Source organism: Colletes latitarsis, chromosome 10, assembly GCF_051014445.1.
Source record: "Colletes latitarsis isolate SP2378_abdomen chromosome 10, iyColLati1, whole genome shotgun sequence".
In the NCBI taxonomy this organism is placed as follows: domain Eukaryota; kingdom Metazoa; phylum Arthropoda; class Insecta; order Hymenoptera; family Colletidae; genus Colletes; species Colletes latitarsis.
Window position 1 is genome coordinate 22,573,853 of NC_135143.1, and position 13,795 is coordinate 22,587,647.

A 13,795-nucleotide genomic window follows, 5' to 3' on the forward strand; every position below is an offset into this window, starting at 1 on the left:
TAGATCATTTAGATTATAATTTCTATGGTAGTTATTTGAAGAATTTATTTTTCGAGGTCTCGAGGGGTTACCATTTAATAGTAAACGGAATTGTAAATACGAGAGTGTAAAAAATGATTTCCAGAGCATCGTGGATATCACGGATCATCGTTCACCTGCAGACTGGGTGGCAGGTACACAGACGCCGGGGACGCGTGTTAACGACGCGACGGCGTCGTATGTCTGACAAGTCGCGTGCACACAAGCGGCGGCAACAGGGACAACGAGAAGGACAAGAACGTCGAATAGGAGTGCGACCGCGACCACGTCCACGAGTCGTGGTCGTGGTCGTCAGGAGTGTGGCCCGAACGACAAGAGATATCCTCCGGCTCGCGAGGGACCTATATAACTGTACCATGTGTCTGGGTCAGGGGGCGGGCCGCCACGTTTATAGTATACTCTCTATATCGGACAGGTGTACCCCATTCCGACTCCACGAGTTCTCGCGTGCACCATCGAGCCGCAGCCACGCCGCAACGCGTCTTTCTAGCTGCCGCGACAGATATCGCGGCGCATCGCGGTTAAGAGACACGGGTATCAGTCGCGTGGCCAGTCTCCAAACGACGCATAACGTGCTATACGGGAAGAAGCACGGTGCCAGCCGGCGATAAGTGGCATCCAAACGTCGTACGTGGTCCTATCTCCTCGGCTGTTCGTCGATTTCGTCCTCGTTTTCGCGACTGAAATCGGCCGAGATCAACCGTCTGTGCTTTAGAGAGCCTCCTACCGCGCGGGTACGCGGAGATTTCTTGGCACATGGTGCTTCGATCAGTGCGGTGCGTTGCTCGAGTCCTCTTTCTCCTCGTCGTATACCTTTGACACGGGATACGGGAGAGAGATCAGCCTGCTCGCCTCTATCCTAGACGTCCTAGTTGGAGAAACGTAAGACAATTTTTCACCTGATTCTATTTCGTTACACGCGTTACCGAGTCGACCAATTATCCGACGTAGCCGATACTCCGGTACTCGATCGCCGGACCGTTAATTACACCGGGATAAACGATCGCGTACTCGCCGGGCGCATTTATCATACGACGCCGCGGATTAACGAGTAATTATCTCGCGTACTAGGTGGTAATCCAATTATCGTCGCGCCATTGATTAAGCTATTATTTGCAGCAGAACTGTCGTCGTTTGTCCCTCTAATGCGTTGGTAATGACAGGAGCTGCAGTCTCGCACGGAGAAATTATATGACGCGTCGCTGGGATGTGCAACGCGTTATAGCCGACCACGTGGTGACCGCTTTCATTCTATCGAATGCACATTGCCGCAACAGTTGGCGGCTGCTCGTCGGTCGGGGCTAATCTCGCGGACTCAGCTCGGGAATCAACGATGCACGCGTATACACGTACGCCTTACGACTCGATTTGTGTCCATTTTCTCGACGATGTACGAGAAACATCCCATTCTTCTCGCCGGAACGCGGTCGGGCAACTCCGTCCCTATGCACGTATCTCTACGCTCCAAAATCAAATTGTTTTTCGAATCGGACGTTAATTTGCGTCGTAAATTAAAAAATTCGATTAATTCTACGGGTACGATACGACATTTGAGCATTTTTTTTTAAACAGATTTTGTCGCTATCGTTGACAATTTGTAATGAAACCAAGTCAAGAAAAATTACGAAACGATGAAAAAGAAAAAATAAATGTTCTTAATTCTATAGCGTTCGTTCGATATCATTGAAAATCCATATAGGCAGAAGCACACGATCGTTAATTATTGATATAGTTCTCCTATTCGACGTTATCGAATGATTAATCACGCTTGACTATGTAATTTCTCGCGTCGTTATTCAATGGACGTAGCCGAAGGGCACAAGAGGGAATGATTGTGTTTAGAGTAACTAAATCGTGATTGACGGTGGTCGTAAAATCCTAACGCGTAGAAAAGTAGGAGAGTCGATCGACAGTCAGCACTAACGGTAGACGATATTCATTGAGCACCATCGACTGTATCTTGCACGATCGATCGGCAATACCGACACCTTTACATCGAAAATGCATCGAGTTGTCATCAAGTTGTCAGTTTGTTTCGTTACGCTCGATAACCGTGCGCTTGCTGGGTTACACACAATAAAGTAATGCAGATTATCTACGTATCGTATATTCCTCGAACATGCCAATCGGTTCATCGCTAACAAACGTATCTCTCTATAAGGATAAATTTCGTGTTAACCGAACATCGAATTTATTAGCGGGTTTGTAGGTAACGATTCGCGATCGATAAAGCGCTCCAACGAGCGATAAAGATCCTTTATTTCGGAGTTCGATTAACAGATTAAGTTCCAGTGTCCTATTTAGCGGACATTCGTAAAAATACATTTTTACCGTTACTCGAATTTATTCGAATGTCCAGTAATTTTTAACGTGCTTTTTAATATTACAATTAGAATTTGATTGTTCTTATGAGTAGTTACAATCAGGTCAATCAAGGGTATCGCACTTTTGCTAAAGAATTTTAATTATTTGCTGTGACCAGACACTGCTGTTGCGAAATTGTCATCAATATGATTGTGTTTAAATATCGTTTAAAAGATTATTATAATAATACTAAATGACACTGTAGTTTTAATAGGTTATTTATCATTCGTAAACGTTTCCGACTAGATGCTCTTGGTCGTCTATAAAACAATAAAAATATGCTATTACATAATCATAGTTACAAATTTATTGTTTTATACTGTTTATTTTTATACCGGATCGTTCTCTGCGAAAGAAAATTGTTTAAAGGCGGCTCGTATGTAGAACGCACGGCATAAATGGGTTAAGGAGCGTAACGCTTCGACCAAACAATTCCGTACCACTTATCTCGATCAGCTATTATCGATTTCTAACTTCAAATTGTATCGCGTTCTTGTCTGCTTAAAAGTCACTCAACCGCTGGTTCGTAAGTGTCACCGTCCGAAAGAAAGGGGAACGTGAAGACTCTTCGGCTCCTTTCTATATAGGTCACTATTAGGTACGCACTCATTATGCGAATGCCTGACTTCGAAATTACCACACCGGCAGAACCGTTATATGTATTTGGCACCACGCCACATCTTCGGCGTGCCCGATTCATGGTTAGCATGGAACAACGGACGTGTAAACAGCCGGCAGTGATTTTTATTCAAGCACGGCCTCGCGGTGAAAGAAAGAACAGGTGTCGCGGTCTATCGTGGCACGAATCGCTAAGCGGAATAATAACTAATGTATGCCAGTAATAAACAAGTTCTGTGCCTTTAACGCGCTAATGGAATTCGTTATAGATCACCGGTGGATCGTAATTGCCTACCTTCCACTCGATACTCGCCCATAACGAACAACAAATTCCTTTGCTATCGATCAGGATTTCGTGTCGCGTAAACAGCATTATTATAGCAACGGATTTTACGAGTAAAGAGATGGATTTATCCTTCTAACTGCTTAAAACATTTACACGAGATAGACAGTAATGGTATCATTATTGTTGCATGGATCGCAGTTTCGACGTAACGTTTCGATGATCGTAAAAATTTCTTGAGCACCGTCACGCGAATGGAAATAGCGTGGAAATACAGTCGATCCAACCCAAAAGCGTACAGAGATCAATAGAGGGTTCGAAATGGGTTGTTCGTGGTCTTTTAGAAATTCCCAGCGCGCTGCCACCGAAATGGCAGACAAACAGCCACTCAGCTCCCAAATCGGTGATTTGTCGCACGTATCGTCTATTGTCCGAGCTGGAATCGAACGAGAACCCATTGGCGGGGACGGTTTTAGCTTCGGATCCGTGTAAGTGGATTCGGTACGAACGTTGAAGCCCGATAGATGGAAACCTACTTGCCTACATTCGCGCTGTGTCTCACGTGCACCTTGAACCTACTGAATAATTCCGACGAACACAACCAACTCGCGCATCTTCACGACCTCTGCTTCTTCTCTATAGGTGAAAACTGTACAAGGTGTTCCGTAATTCATAGTACAAACCGAAGGTAGAGCGATTTATCAGCCAAAAATTAGTCGATAATATGGAATAACATCTTTCCGAGGTTCCGTTCACGAGATGTACTATAAAAATACGTCGATCTCAATCGATGTACTTGTTTGAGTATAATTTTTTAGACTGTATACGAATATACCAAAAGTCTGTAACGAGATCCATTGAACTGAATTTTACTTGGAGGTGCGTTTTTGAGTCCCTGGGCAATACCTGCAAATATTTCTTTTTCAGAGAAAAATACGTGATATATTAAACTAAAACTTATTCAGATAATTGATATTCTTACAAAGACATTGCATGAATTTTGTCGTGTAATTTTCTCTAATAATAAACGAATTATTAATAAATGAAAATGTCATCTTGCCCATTGAACATTGTACAAACTAGTTTTAAAAGAATAACAATTTTAATCTAGTAAGATAGTAGCAATACAGACGAAATTGACACGCGCTATCGCAAAGAAATTTTACTCCACATTTTCGACTACGTTTCAAACGCAGAATCATCCTGCTTTCGGTTGGGCTGCGAATAAATAGAACACCGCGTATATTCGGCGTCGAGCGTCCGTGGAGAGAGTCCGCGGACCTAAATAGCCGTTCTGAAAGGAAGTTCGAGTATTAATGGTTTCGATTCTTTCACCCGTCGATTACGATAATTTCGATAGCGAAATCCCGTTTTGCTTCTCGTCCTTGTTACTTTGCGTTCGCAAAAAAAAAGAAACAAAAAAGAAAAGACGATAAAACGAAGAAAAGTTTGACGATCGATGGTAAAGGTATCGATTCGAGATTTTCCCGGGCCGCGATTCGACGGATTCAGTTCATACCTATAGATGTCGATCGTGGCAGTCGGGTGTCATGAGTACAACGAGGTAACGGAGCGAAAACCCGGACATTCGGCAGGAATTTGGGACAGGTGGCCCAGTGGTCGCACGAGGCGAACGTGTCTGATAATTGGCGATTAAACACGAGCGAGACGTCCAATGATGGACCGGTTCGTCCGTTCACAGTGTTCAGTATTTTCTACTAACAACTTTAACTATGACGATCCATCTGTATATTCGTCGGGACTGTTGTGTGAGACCTCTAGCACATCGAGAAAGGCAATGGACCGCTTAACGTTTCAAAGTTCCTCGATGTATAAAAAAAAAACACATCCCTTTGAATTTTACGCATTTACGTAAAGATTACGAAAAAAATACGCGAAATACATGCACTCACGTAAAATGAAATATTAATATTAATACATTCGAGGTGTTCTCCATACGAGTACAGGCCATCGATGAATAAAATCCATAAAGGAGCGGTAAATGATGTCTTTGACGCAAAGAGCAATCCTACCGCGTAATGGTTTCGTTCTAGATCTTCTAGTTGCATTCGTCGGTGAGACTTACCCAGCAATTTCTGCCTTCGATGCGACCAATTACTCGGTAATTTATTAGTATATAATCAGTACGAGCACCCTGTTCAAAAGATTAATAGCGCCGCGTCCGAAGCAGGATCTGCTACATAAACTTTACCGACGAATCCAACTAGCAGATCTGCGACCGAACGTAATATTGTTCTTTCCATCAACAATGTTACTTATTGTTATTAAATCGTAAATCGATAGGAAGAGCATATTAATTTCTTAATTATCTTTTTTACCGTTGATTTGATCTCGATTATTTTGGATTTAACGTTTTCAAATTCTTGCGCAAGTTTATGATTTTGATGGTTTTTTCTTTATACTGTATTGCAGATCGACTAGTCGTCAATTTCTTCGTTAAGGAAAATTCCGAACAATTTCATCGACACGTGTTCGCTTCGATTGCACAGATAGAATTTGTGTCGGAAGGGTCGGATTAATAAAGCACGCGGGATTATTGTCATAGGTACGTGTACGTTTGTAAATAGTTAGCTGATTAATTAATATCTTTTTAGAATATTAAGTATAACTTGGATTGTATTGATGGTTCTATGAATGAAAGAAACGTGTTCTTTCAGCGGTGTGCTTATAGTGCTCCACCGTGGACGCTAATACAGCATGCGGTGGCGAATCTTCATTTTTGCCTGTCTCCTATTAAAGGGGGTAAGTAAACACATTTTTAATTTCGTTCAGAGTATAAGCCGTAAATCACAGCGAACTTCTTTCGTTTGCAACATCGAGCATGAAAAGGGCTTATATTTTCACCTATTTTATCATTTTAAGAAGGTGAAAATAACATAGAAAATAATGTATTGAACTAAAATTATTAAGAAACTTACCAAACGTAACGCCTACAGGTCGACGTAAATTCTATATATAATCAGTGCAGAACCTTACGCAGACCTTGTATTATATTTGCAATATTATTGCATGGACAGGACAGTTTCTATAATCCTGTAAGTAATAAATTGCTTGTCAGTTAAGGTTGAAAACATTTTGGACAGAATACTAAAATTCGTTAAAAAAAATATATAAAGCAATACAAAATACAATGTCATCAAGTTTACAAAAATTATTCCTATTACTGTGTACATATATTAATATTAAAATACGTGCAGTATTCGTTGAAATATGTAAACCAGACAGGACATTATAAAAACGAGTCCGATAATAGTTTATTTTCGAGATAGAAGTTACGGACAGAAATGGCGGATGCAAAGATTCCAGAAAGGCTTCACTTAGGCCGCACACAATTGACAAAAACAATGTCTCATCTGAATTTTAATAGGTTCAAGTAATTTTGCTATGCTGTACACATTTTATTTAATGTTATATTAGAATTTCTACGAATTTGTTTGTTTTTCTTTTTAAAATTATTCCACGTTTAAGGGCCAGAACAAACTTTCGAAAAATTTCGAAATACCATTCGGAACGACGATTTACCCCGATCCGTTTCGAGGGCATTGCTGCTCGCGATGCACTCTCGAAAAGCTTTCTTGTACCGGTCGATTTAACCTTTAATAAGTAGACTGTCGGTCGAGAAAAAGCGTGCTCAAACTATCGCGATCGGTGGTCAAAAACCGTCCAGAAGTAAGAAGAGCACGCGGCAGTGTTTGAAGGGGGGTAGGTCGGTATGTCTGCGTGGGTAATTACTACATTATAACCCAGATACGCGGTGGGTACATAGCCTGCAATGCCGTTACCCAGTGCTCTGACCCAGAGCTAAGGGCGACTCGAGGCCCGGTCGCTGTCTTGAAATGGTGCGCGGCGTTTCGATCCGGCTCATCCACGTCTACTACGAAGTAACGTTTTACCGTCGGGCCTTCACCACGAATCGGTCTTACAAGATTACGCGCAAAAATTGCACACCAAACTACCGGTTCCGTGATCTTACCTTCCCATCCTGTGTACTCGGGGACCGATACGACTTCGATTCCTTTCTTTTCTCATCGAACAGCGTCCATTCCGCGGGACCGTTTCAAATATAATATTATTATTCTCCGTGGATGTTATTAGGTGGATCTATCGATAAAAACGTACACGTACGTAACGTATGTGCCCCAGTATCCTTAAAGAGGTTAACGAAAAACATAACAGCGAAGTTCTGTTTACATTTACCGAACAATATTTTCCTCGACTGTTCTGAATATTTTCATTTGTGGTATGGAATTTGCTGCACACGAATTTTGTTCGTTTTTTTGGGGTCACGAAGTAGTTATATCCATCCGTTTCAACTTTCGAACGTCGCTCAACTCACGTGGAACTCATTTATTCCTCCTCTTTGCTTTACGAATCGTTACCAAGCGATGGTCGTAAAATGACAAACAATCGTTCGCGAAACTATTTTTTCCGCGATTCCATATAGATTTATAATTTTGAGTAGTTTACGAAAATACTTATCCAATTTATTTATTAATTGTTGTTATATTACGCGAATAGTAATAATTATTATCGCAACGCCGGTAGAAACATTTCATTTTACAAAGAAATTTAGATCTCTAACGCTTCTTATGCCACCGGGTTGGCCTTAATCCCGCAGACTATGAAGCAGTTTCTACTAATTACCACGAGGCATTCATTCATGTTTATTTAAGGTCTAAAGTATGCTACGTACAAAGTGTTCTACCAATTCTTCATGCTCGCCGTCTGGAAATAACGCTTTGCCTTTAACGTTCTTCTCTAATCACACTTGCAATGCTAGTTAAACCGTTGTAGACGCGCAGAACGGTTTCTTGGTCATACCTCAATTATTCTGTTCTGCAATTCTTATTATCAAGTGCAAAAGGAAACCCAGTGCACTCTCGGTGTTGGTTTCCATTAAATTCATAATTATCTCATTCGTTATTTTACCGGCGAATGTTAAAAGACTTCTGCGCGTTACCCAACAAGACGTAATAGTTTTTGCGGAGGCTCGACGCGGTGAATGGAGCAGAGATGGGATGAATGAAATACCGTCTAAGCCGATAGAAGAAATTCTCCGGCTATACGAGAACGCTCCGAGCAGAAGATAATTATTACTCTTGGTAGCTTACTATAATTTTCCCTTTTTGTCGAATGCTTTCAACGCGACGTTGGATCTCTGGGGGGCTCGGACGTAACGGAGGATTGATCGCGTCGTTACTGTTACCGGTGCAAGGGCAACGTTATCGTCGTTACCGCGAAACGATTAAACGATCGGCGATTTCTTGTTGGAGACTTCGCCTGGCAACGATTCGACGCGGGGCACCGTCGTCTTCGATCAAAACGAGAACGACGTGACATGCAAATCGTCGCGGCCGTTTCACCCGAAGGACGGTCATCGTCTTTTCCGGCCGTGCGCGCGACGCCGTCATCGAAATCCATCACGAGTTCGTTCACAGGTGACCCAGTAAGCTTTCGTCGAATTATGGAACGCGTAGGTTGGAAAGCCGCGACGAGATAAGTAGATGTCAGGAATCGGCGGAGGGCAGAGACGGAAAACCGAACCGTGTATCCGAAGCGCCTGGGCTGACCGATTGACCTGCGGCTAAAGACACGGGTGGTCCGTTATGCCCCAGGGTCACGCGTGACGTAATCAGCCACTACGCCTGGCGTACAGGTCCGATGCTCCTATTCCAACGTTTGGTCGCCCCTCCTCGACTCTCCGAACCCGTCATTCGTCGAACAGTCAGAACGGGTTTGTTGATCGGAGACTGTTGTCTCCCGTATTGGCCATCAGGAATGCGCACGACCGGAGATAGCTCTTTGAGCGGATCTTTGGTTCGCGACCAGAGGCCACGGACACAAAATTGCATCTGTTTTTGTACAAGACTTCGGAGATCTCTTTATCCCAATTTTTGGCGGTTAACTCGTTTCAGACTTCCGCAGGGTGTTCCGTACCATATGGGACCCATTTTAATGGATTCCACGCGTGAAAACAATTTTCAAAGCTCGAATTCTATATTGGAATAGTTGAAGCGATTCTACTTAACTATCTACGAACAGAACTCAGTATTCGACGTTGAATCTTGTATTTTAATTCTGTCATCAGTCATTGGAGCACTAGGTGCCTCGTTATCGAATATTTCGTTTATGAGAATGGTAAGTTTGAAGTTTGAAAAACAGTCAATGATAAAACGTTCCTAATAGTAAAACTCGTTTTCCTAAACTCAAGTAGAGAATCTTGCGAACTGCGTTTGATTAACATCGTGATAACGCGTTTTCCAAGCGCGAAATGCCATTTCAAACAAGACTGTTCGACGGAAGAGTATTGCGTTTCCGTGCGTTTGACGCGCCCCATCGTTGGCATGCCTGATTTGCGGTAATTCTTTCGTCGGGATCGTACGGCGATTCATGGATCGTTACACGATAATTTAGGTGAGTATGCGTGTACGGACATTCGATGATTGCACTGGTGAGCTCGTTCGGGATAAAGGCGGCCCGTTCCTAAAGAAGTCGCACGTCTTGCAAATTATGTAGCCTGACAACGTCAATCTACTTTCACACTTTCTCGCCGTTTATCCCTTTCCCCTTAACGGAAGGTCTACAAAATATTTCGCTACGCCTTCTGCGAGGTAATATAAGAGGGATCCTCTTAAAATGTCACAATTTTTCACTGACGTAACGTCGCTGAGTTATCCTCGCTTTTTCCTGGATTTATTTGGGTTGCTCGGACTGACAGTCACGAGCAGATTGCGGATTTTAATGCAAATTGTACTCTACCACTATTCAGAAATTGATTTTGTTGCTCTTATTCATTTCTTTCTCGAATATAGATAAGAGCAATTAAACTTTTCTATATCTCTTTGTCACAGTGCTAAGGCAGCGAGGTTTGGACATAATTCATTGAACCTTTCTGTCAACATCGCGTTTCGTATTTCTGTTCGCAGCTGGCTCGAACGGAAGACGTGGAGGTGGTCGAGGCGATCCCAGGGGAGGACAATCGAAACGACAATTCGGCCCTGAACCGTCAGGACAACGACATCAATAGTTCCGACCAGTTGGCGTTGGAGTCATTAGGCGAGAAAGACACCGGTAGCAATCATTACAAACCGGGTGGTCTGCGAGGACATCCCCTTCCTCTGCCGCCGAGTCGAGGCGGCCTGGGACTGCCTCATCCGAGACCGCACCATAATGTTGCTTATCATGGTCCGCCGCCGCCCTTGCCGCCTTCGAAGACGCCATCGGAGGCCATCGACAAGATCTACACGACGGGCGGCGGTATCAGCACAGCGGTAGGCGCGGAACCCTGGCCAGCGCCTACGCCCGACATGCCCAAGATCATTTCGCTGGACGTGAAGTGCGAGAAGAACCTGATGAAGGTCTATCTCGGTTTCGATAAACCTTTCTACGGCATAGTCTTTAGCAAGGGCCATTACAGCAACGTTAATTGCGTACACTTGCCAGCGGGTTTGGGACGAACGTCCGTCAACTTCGAGATTAGCATACACGCATGTGGCACGGCTGGAAATACGGAGAACGGCCTGTACGGTTACGGCGCCGAATCAGGATCGGGAACGTACTTCGAGAACATCATCGTCGTTCAATACGATCCTCAAGTTCAAGAAGTTTGGGACCAGGCGCGCAAGCTGCGTTGCACTTGGCACGATCTGTACGAGAAGTCGGTTACGTTCCGTCCGTTCCCCGTGGACATGTTGGACGTGGTACGAGCCGATTTTGCCGGCGATAACGTGGGTTGTTGGATGCAAATACAGGTGGGGAAGGGTCCATGGGCCTCCGAGGTCTCCGGGCTGGTTAAGATCGGTCAAACGATGACGATGGTGCTCGCAATAAAGGACGACGACTCCAAGTTCGATATGCTCGTGAGGAACTGCATGGCTCACGACGGTAAACGGGCCCCGATACAGTTGGTGGATCAAAGGGGATGCATCACGAGGCCCAAGCTCATGTCGCGGTTCACCAAGATCAAAAACTTCGGCGCCTCGGCGTCGGTCCTCTCCTATGCCCATTTCCAGGCATTCAAATTCCCGGACTCGATGGAGGTGCATTTCCAGTGCACAATACAGATCTGTCGGTACCAATGTCCCGAACAGTGCTCCGAATCGCCTTTGTTGCTGGAGTCTCAGGGTCTTCTCGAGAATCATCATCATTCCCCGTCCAACAGCCATCTCGATTCTAGCTACGGTCTTCCACCTCCTATTCCGCTTCCCTTGGAAGCGTACTTGCAAGCGACTGCTGGTCGTCCTCGGGACGAGAGGCGGAGGAAGTCTCGAGAAATAGTACCATCTCCGCAGAAGGCGGTCGGAGTAAATCGAATAATACGCGTGGTTTCCACCGGCGATTTGACGTTCTCCATCGACGACTCCAACAATGGGGAATCCAATGGACCGACTATGGTGTTTCCTGTCCGAAACGAGAACACTGCGAGTTCGGCTATGATCTGCATGACCACACCAGGGTTCGCTGTTACTCTCATAGTACTTCTCGCTGTGTTACTTTCCTCGTGTATACTTTCTACCTACCTCTGCCTACGTCTAAGACCGTTCTCAGGAAAAGCTAGGAAAGCGGCCACGTATTATTCCGGCGAACAGAATGCTCCTAAAAAATCGACAAGGACGTGTTTCTATTCATAAGTACAAATGGACATAGCATTCTGAAAGAGGTACAGGTTATTGTTGTCGACCAGGTATGGGCAAAATGTATTTCAAAAACTATTCGAACGACGACCTTACCAATTTGTATTCTGTTTTGTAGTCGAATGCTTAAAAGTATTCTCGTGTTGTATTCGGTAGCTGTGTAAATGCATTATAGTAATGCCCCTTTTCTGCATTATTACCGTGGCGGGCACCGGTGTCCGTCGCTAGCCTCTCCGCTCAGGTCGCATCAGTCACCGGGTGACCTATATATCGCTTTCTGAAGACTCGTAACATTAATGCCATTGGGAATACTGTAAAATAAAAAGCACATTTAAGTATCGAATGTTTGTAGTTTTTGCATAATAATTTGTATAATTCGAAGCAGAATAATTCGGTCCACAACGTGTTAACGATCACTTCCTGTATCATTAGTAACACGATCATGGTATTTTTAATATTAATGATTATTTTTTATATCTTCAGTAGCCTTTACGATTTCTAAACAAATTGTAAAGAATTCACATTATTTTAAGTATATCTATTTATTTATGAAAACATTGAGGAACAAACATCAGACTAATACCAGATTTACGGGGCCTAAAACACGGATATATTCTTTCCTTGTCAGTGAAACATACAAAATAGTGTATTCGATATTCAACGATATCGTCGAATATAAGTTACAAGAGTATTTAATATTCGATAACCTGAACGAGTACAAAATGCAAGTGAACGTTGATATTTCACCACTGCAAAATACAATATGTCAGTTTGTCCGTCACTTGTTCCGAATATCGAATCTATATATTTAGTATTTTAGACGTATTTCGGTTAAAAAGTTATTCGAATGTGCTCATCCCTGGTCGTCGATCGGTCATACAGTTCACGATTAAAATATAGCACATACCATACTTTCAATTTAATTATAATTTTAATCTAATTTATTCGAATACTTTGTACAGATTTCATTAATAATAACAAAAACATAAAACCCACTGTTTCTTACACGAACAAAAATTTACTAATAATCACAATGAAAACCTGAAGATCGTGTCCGACAAAATGATAGCACACGCTTTCAAACATTTGTCTTAATGGTGTCTACAAATATAAAGAGTTGTTCTTAATTTTATATTCCATAGACTGTTTATTTTTGAGCACAAGAATTGCACGGTAGAATCTCGATTATTGCAGAAAGTCGGAGCTGGAAACTTCTGCGATAATCAAGGTAATCAGTCTAATGGGAAGTAATCACACTCAGTGTATCCTCTCGTGCAATAAACGAGGTTCTACTATACTAACCCCGTAAGCATAATCTTTGAAATTTCAAAATAAAAGTGTTTACAAAAGTAAATTGACGTTGCATTCAAGTTTCTGCTAGTGAACGCTGAATTTGACAAACTTTAGCTGTCAGAATATCTCAGACAAATCTTTAATAGCGAATGAATTCGACCAATAGAGTTTCTTAATTCTTTTCACGTTGTGAACAAAGTTTGGGATGTGCTATCGTTTTGTCGTGGACTGTATTATTTATCATTTAACGAAGCGGGTTTTCTTCTCGAGACTGGTTCGACGATTTTCGTAGTATTAAATTATTTATCGAAGCAAACACGAACGACGAATCATTGTCAGCGTAGTTGGTTTCTTCTTTTCAGGATGTAGACAAAATATAAAGTCTACTTCGATATAGAGTTGCTCAATGAAGGTTATCGAATTTCGAATGGTACAAAGTAGAAATTCTGGTAGCCAGGTTATCGTTTCGCGATCATTTTCGAATCTTCGTGATCGCGAAAAACACTTAAGTTTTATTCATTGAATCTTGCACAAACCGGTCTTC

The 13,795-nt window shown here is 42.9% G+C and overlaps 1 protein-coding gene across 1 annotated transcript; it reads left to right on the forward strand.

The window, feature by feature from the left end:
* Positions 1-5,982: 5,982 nt before the first annotated feature.
* Positions 5,983-12,254, forward strand: Dy (transmembrane protein dusky). Its single transcript, XM_076775318.1, has 2 exons — positions 5,983-6,067; positions 10,252-12,254. Exons 1-2 carry the CDS (start codon positions 6,023-6,025, stop codon positions 11,953-11,955), a joined length of 1,749 nt encoding a protein of 582 aa, XP_076631433.1. The 5' UTR covers positions 5,983-6,022; the 3' UTR covers positions 11,956-12,254.
* The last annotated feature ends 1,541 nt before the right edge of the window (positions 12,255-13,795 follow it).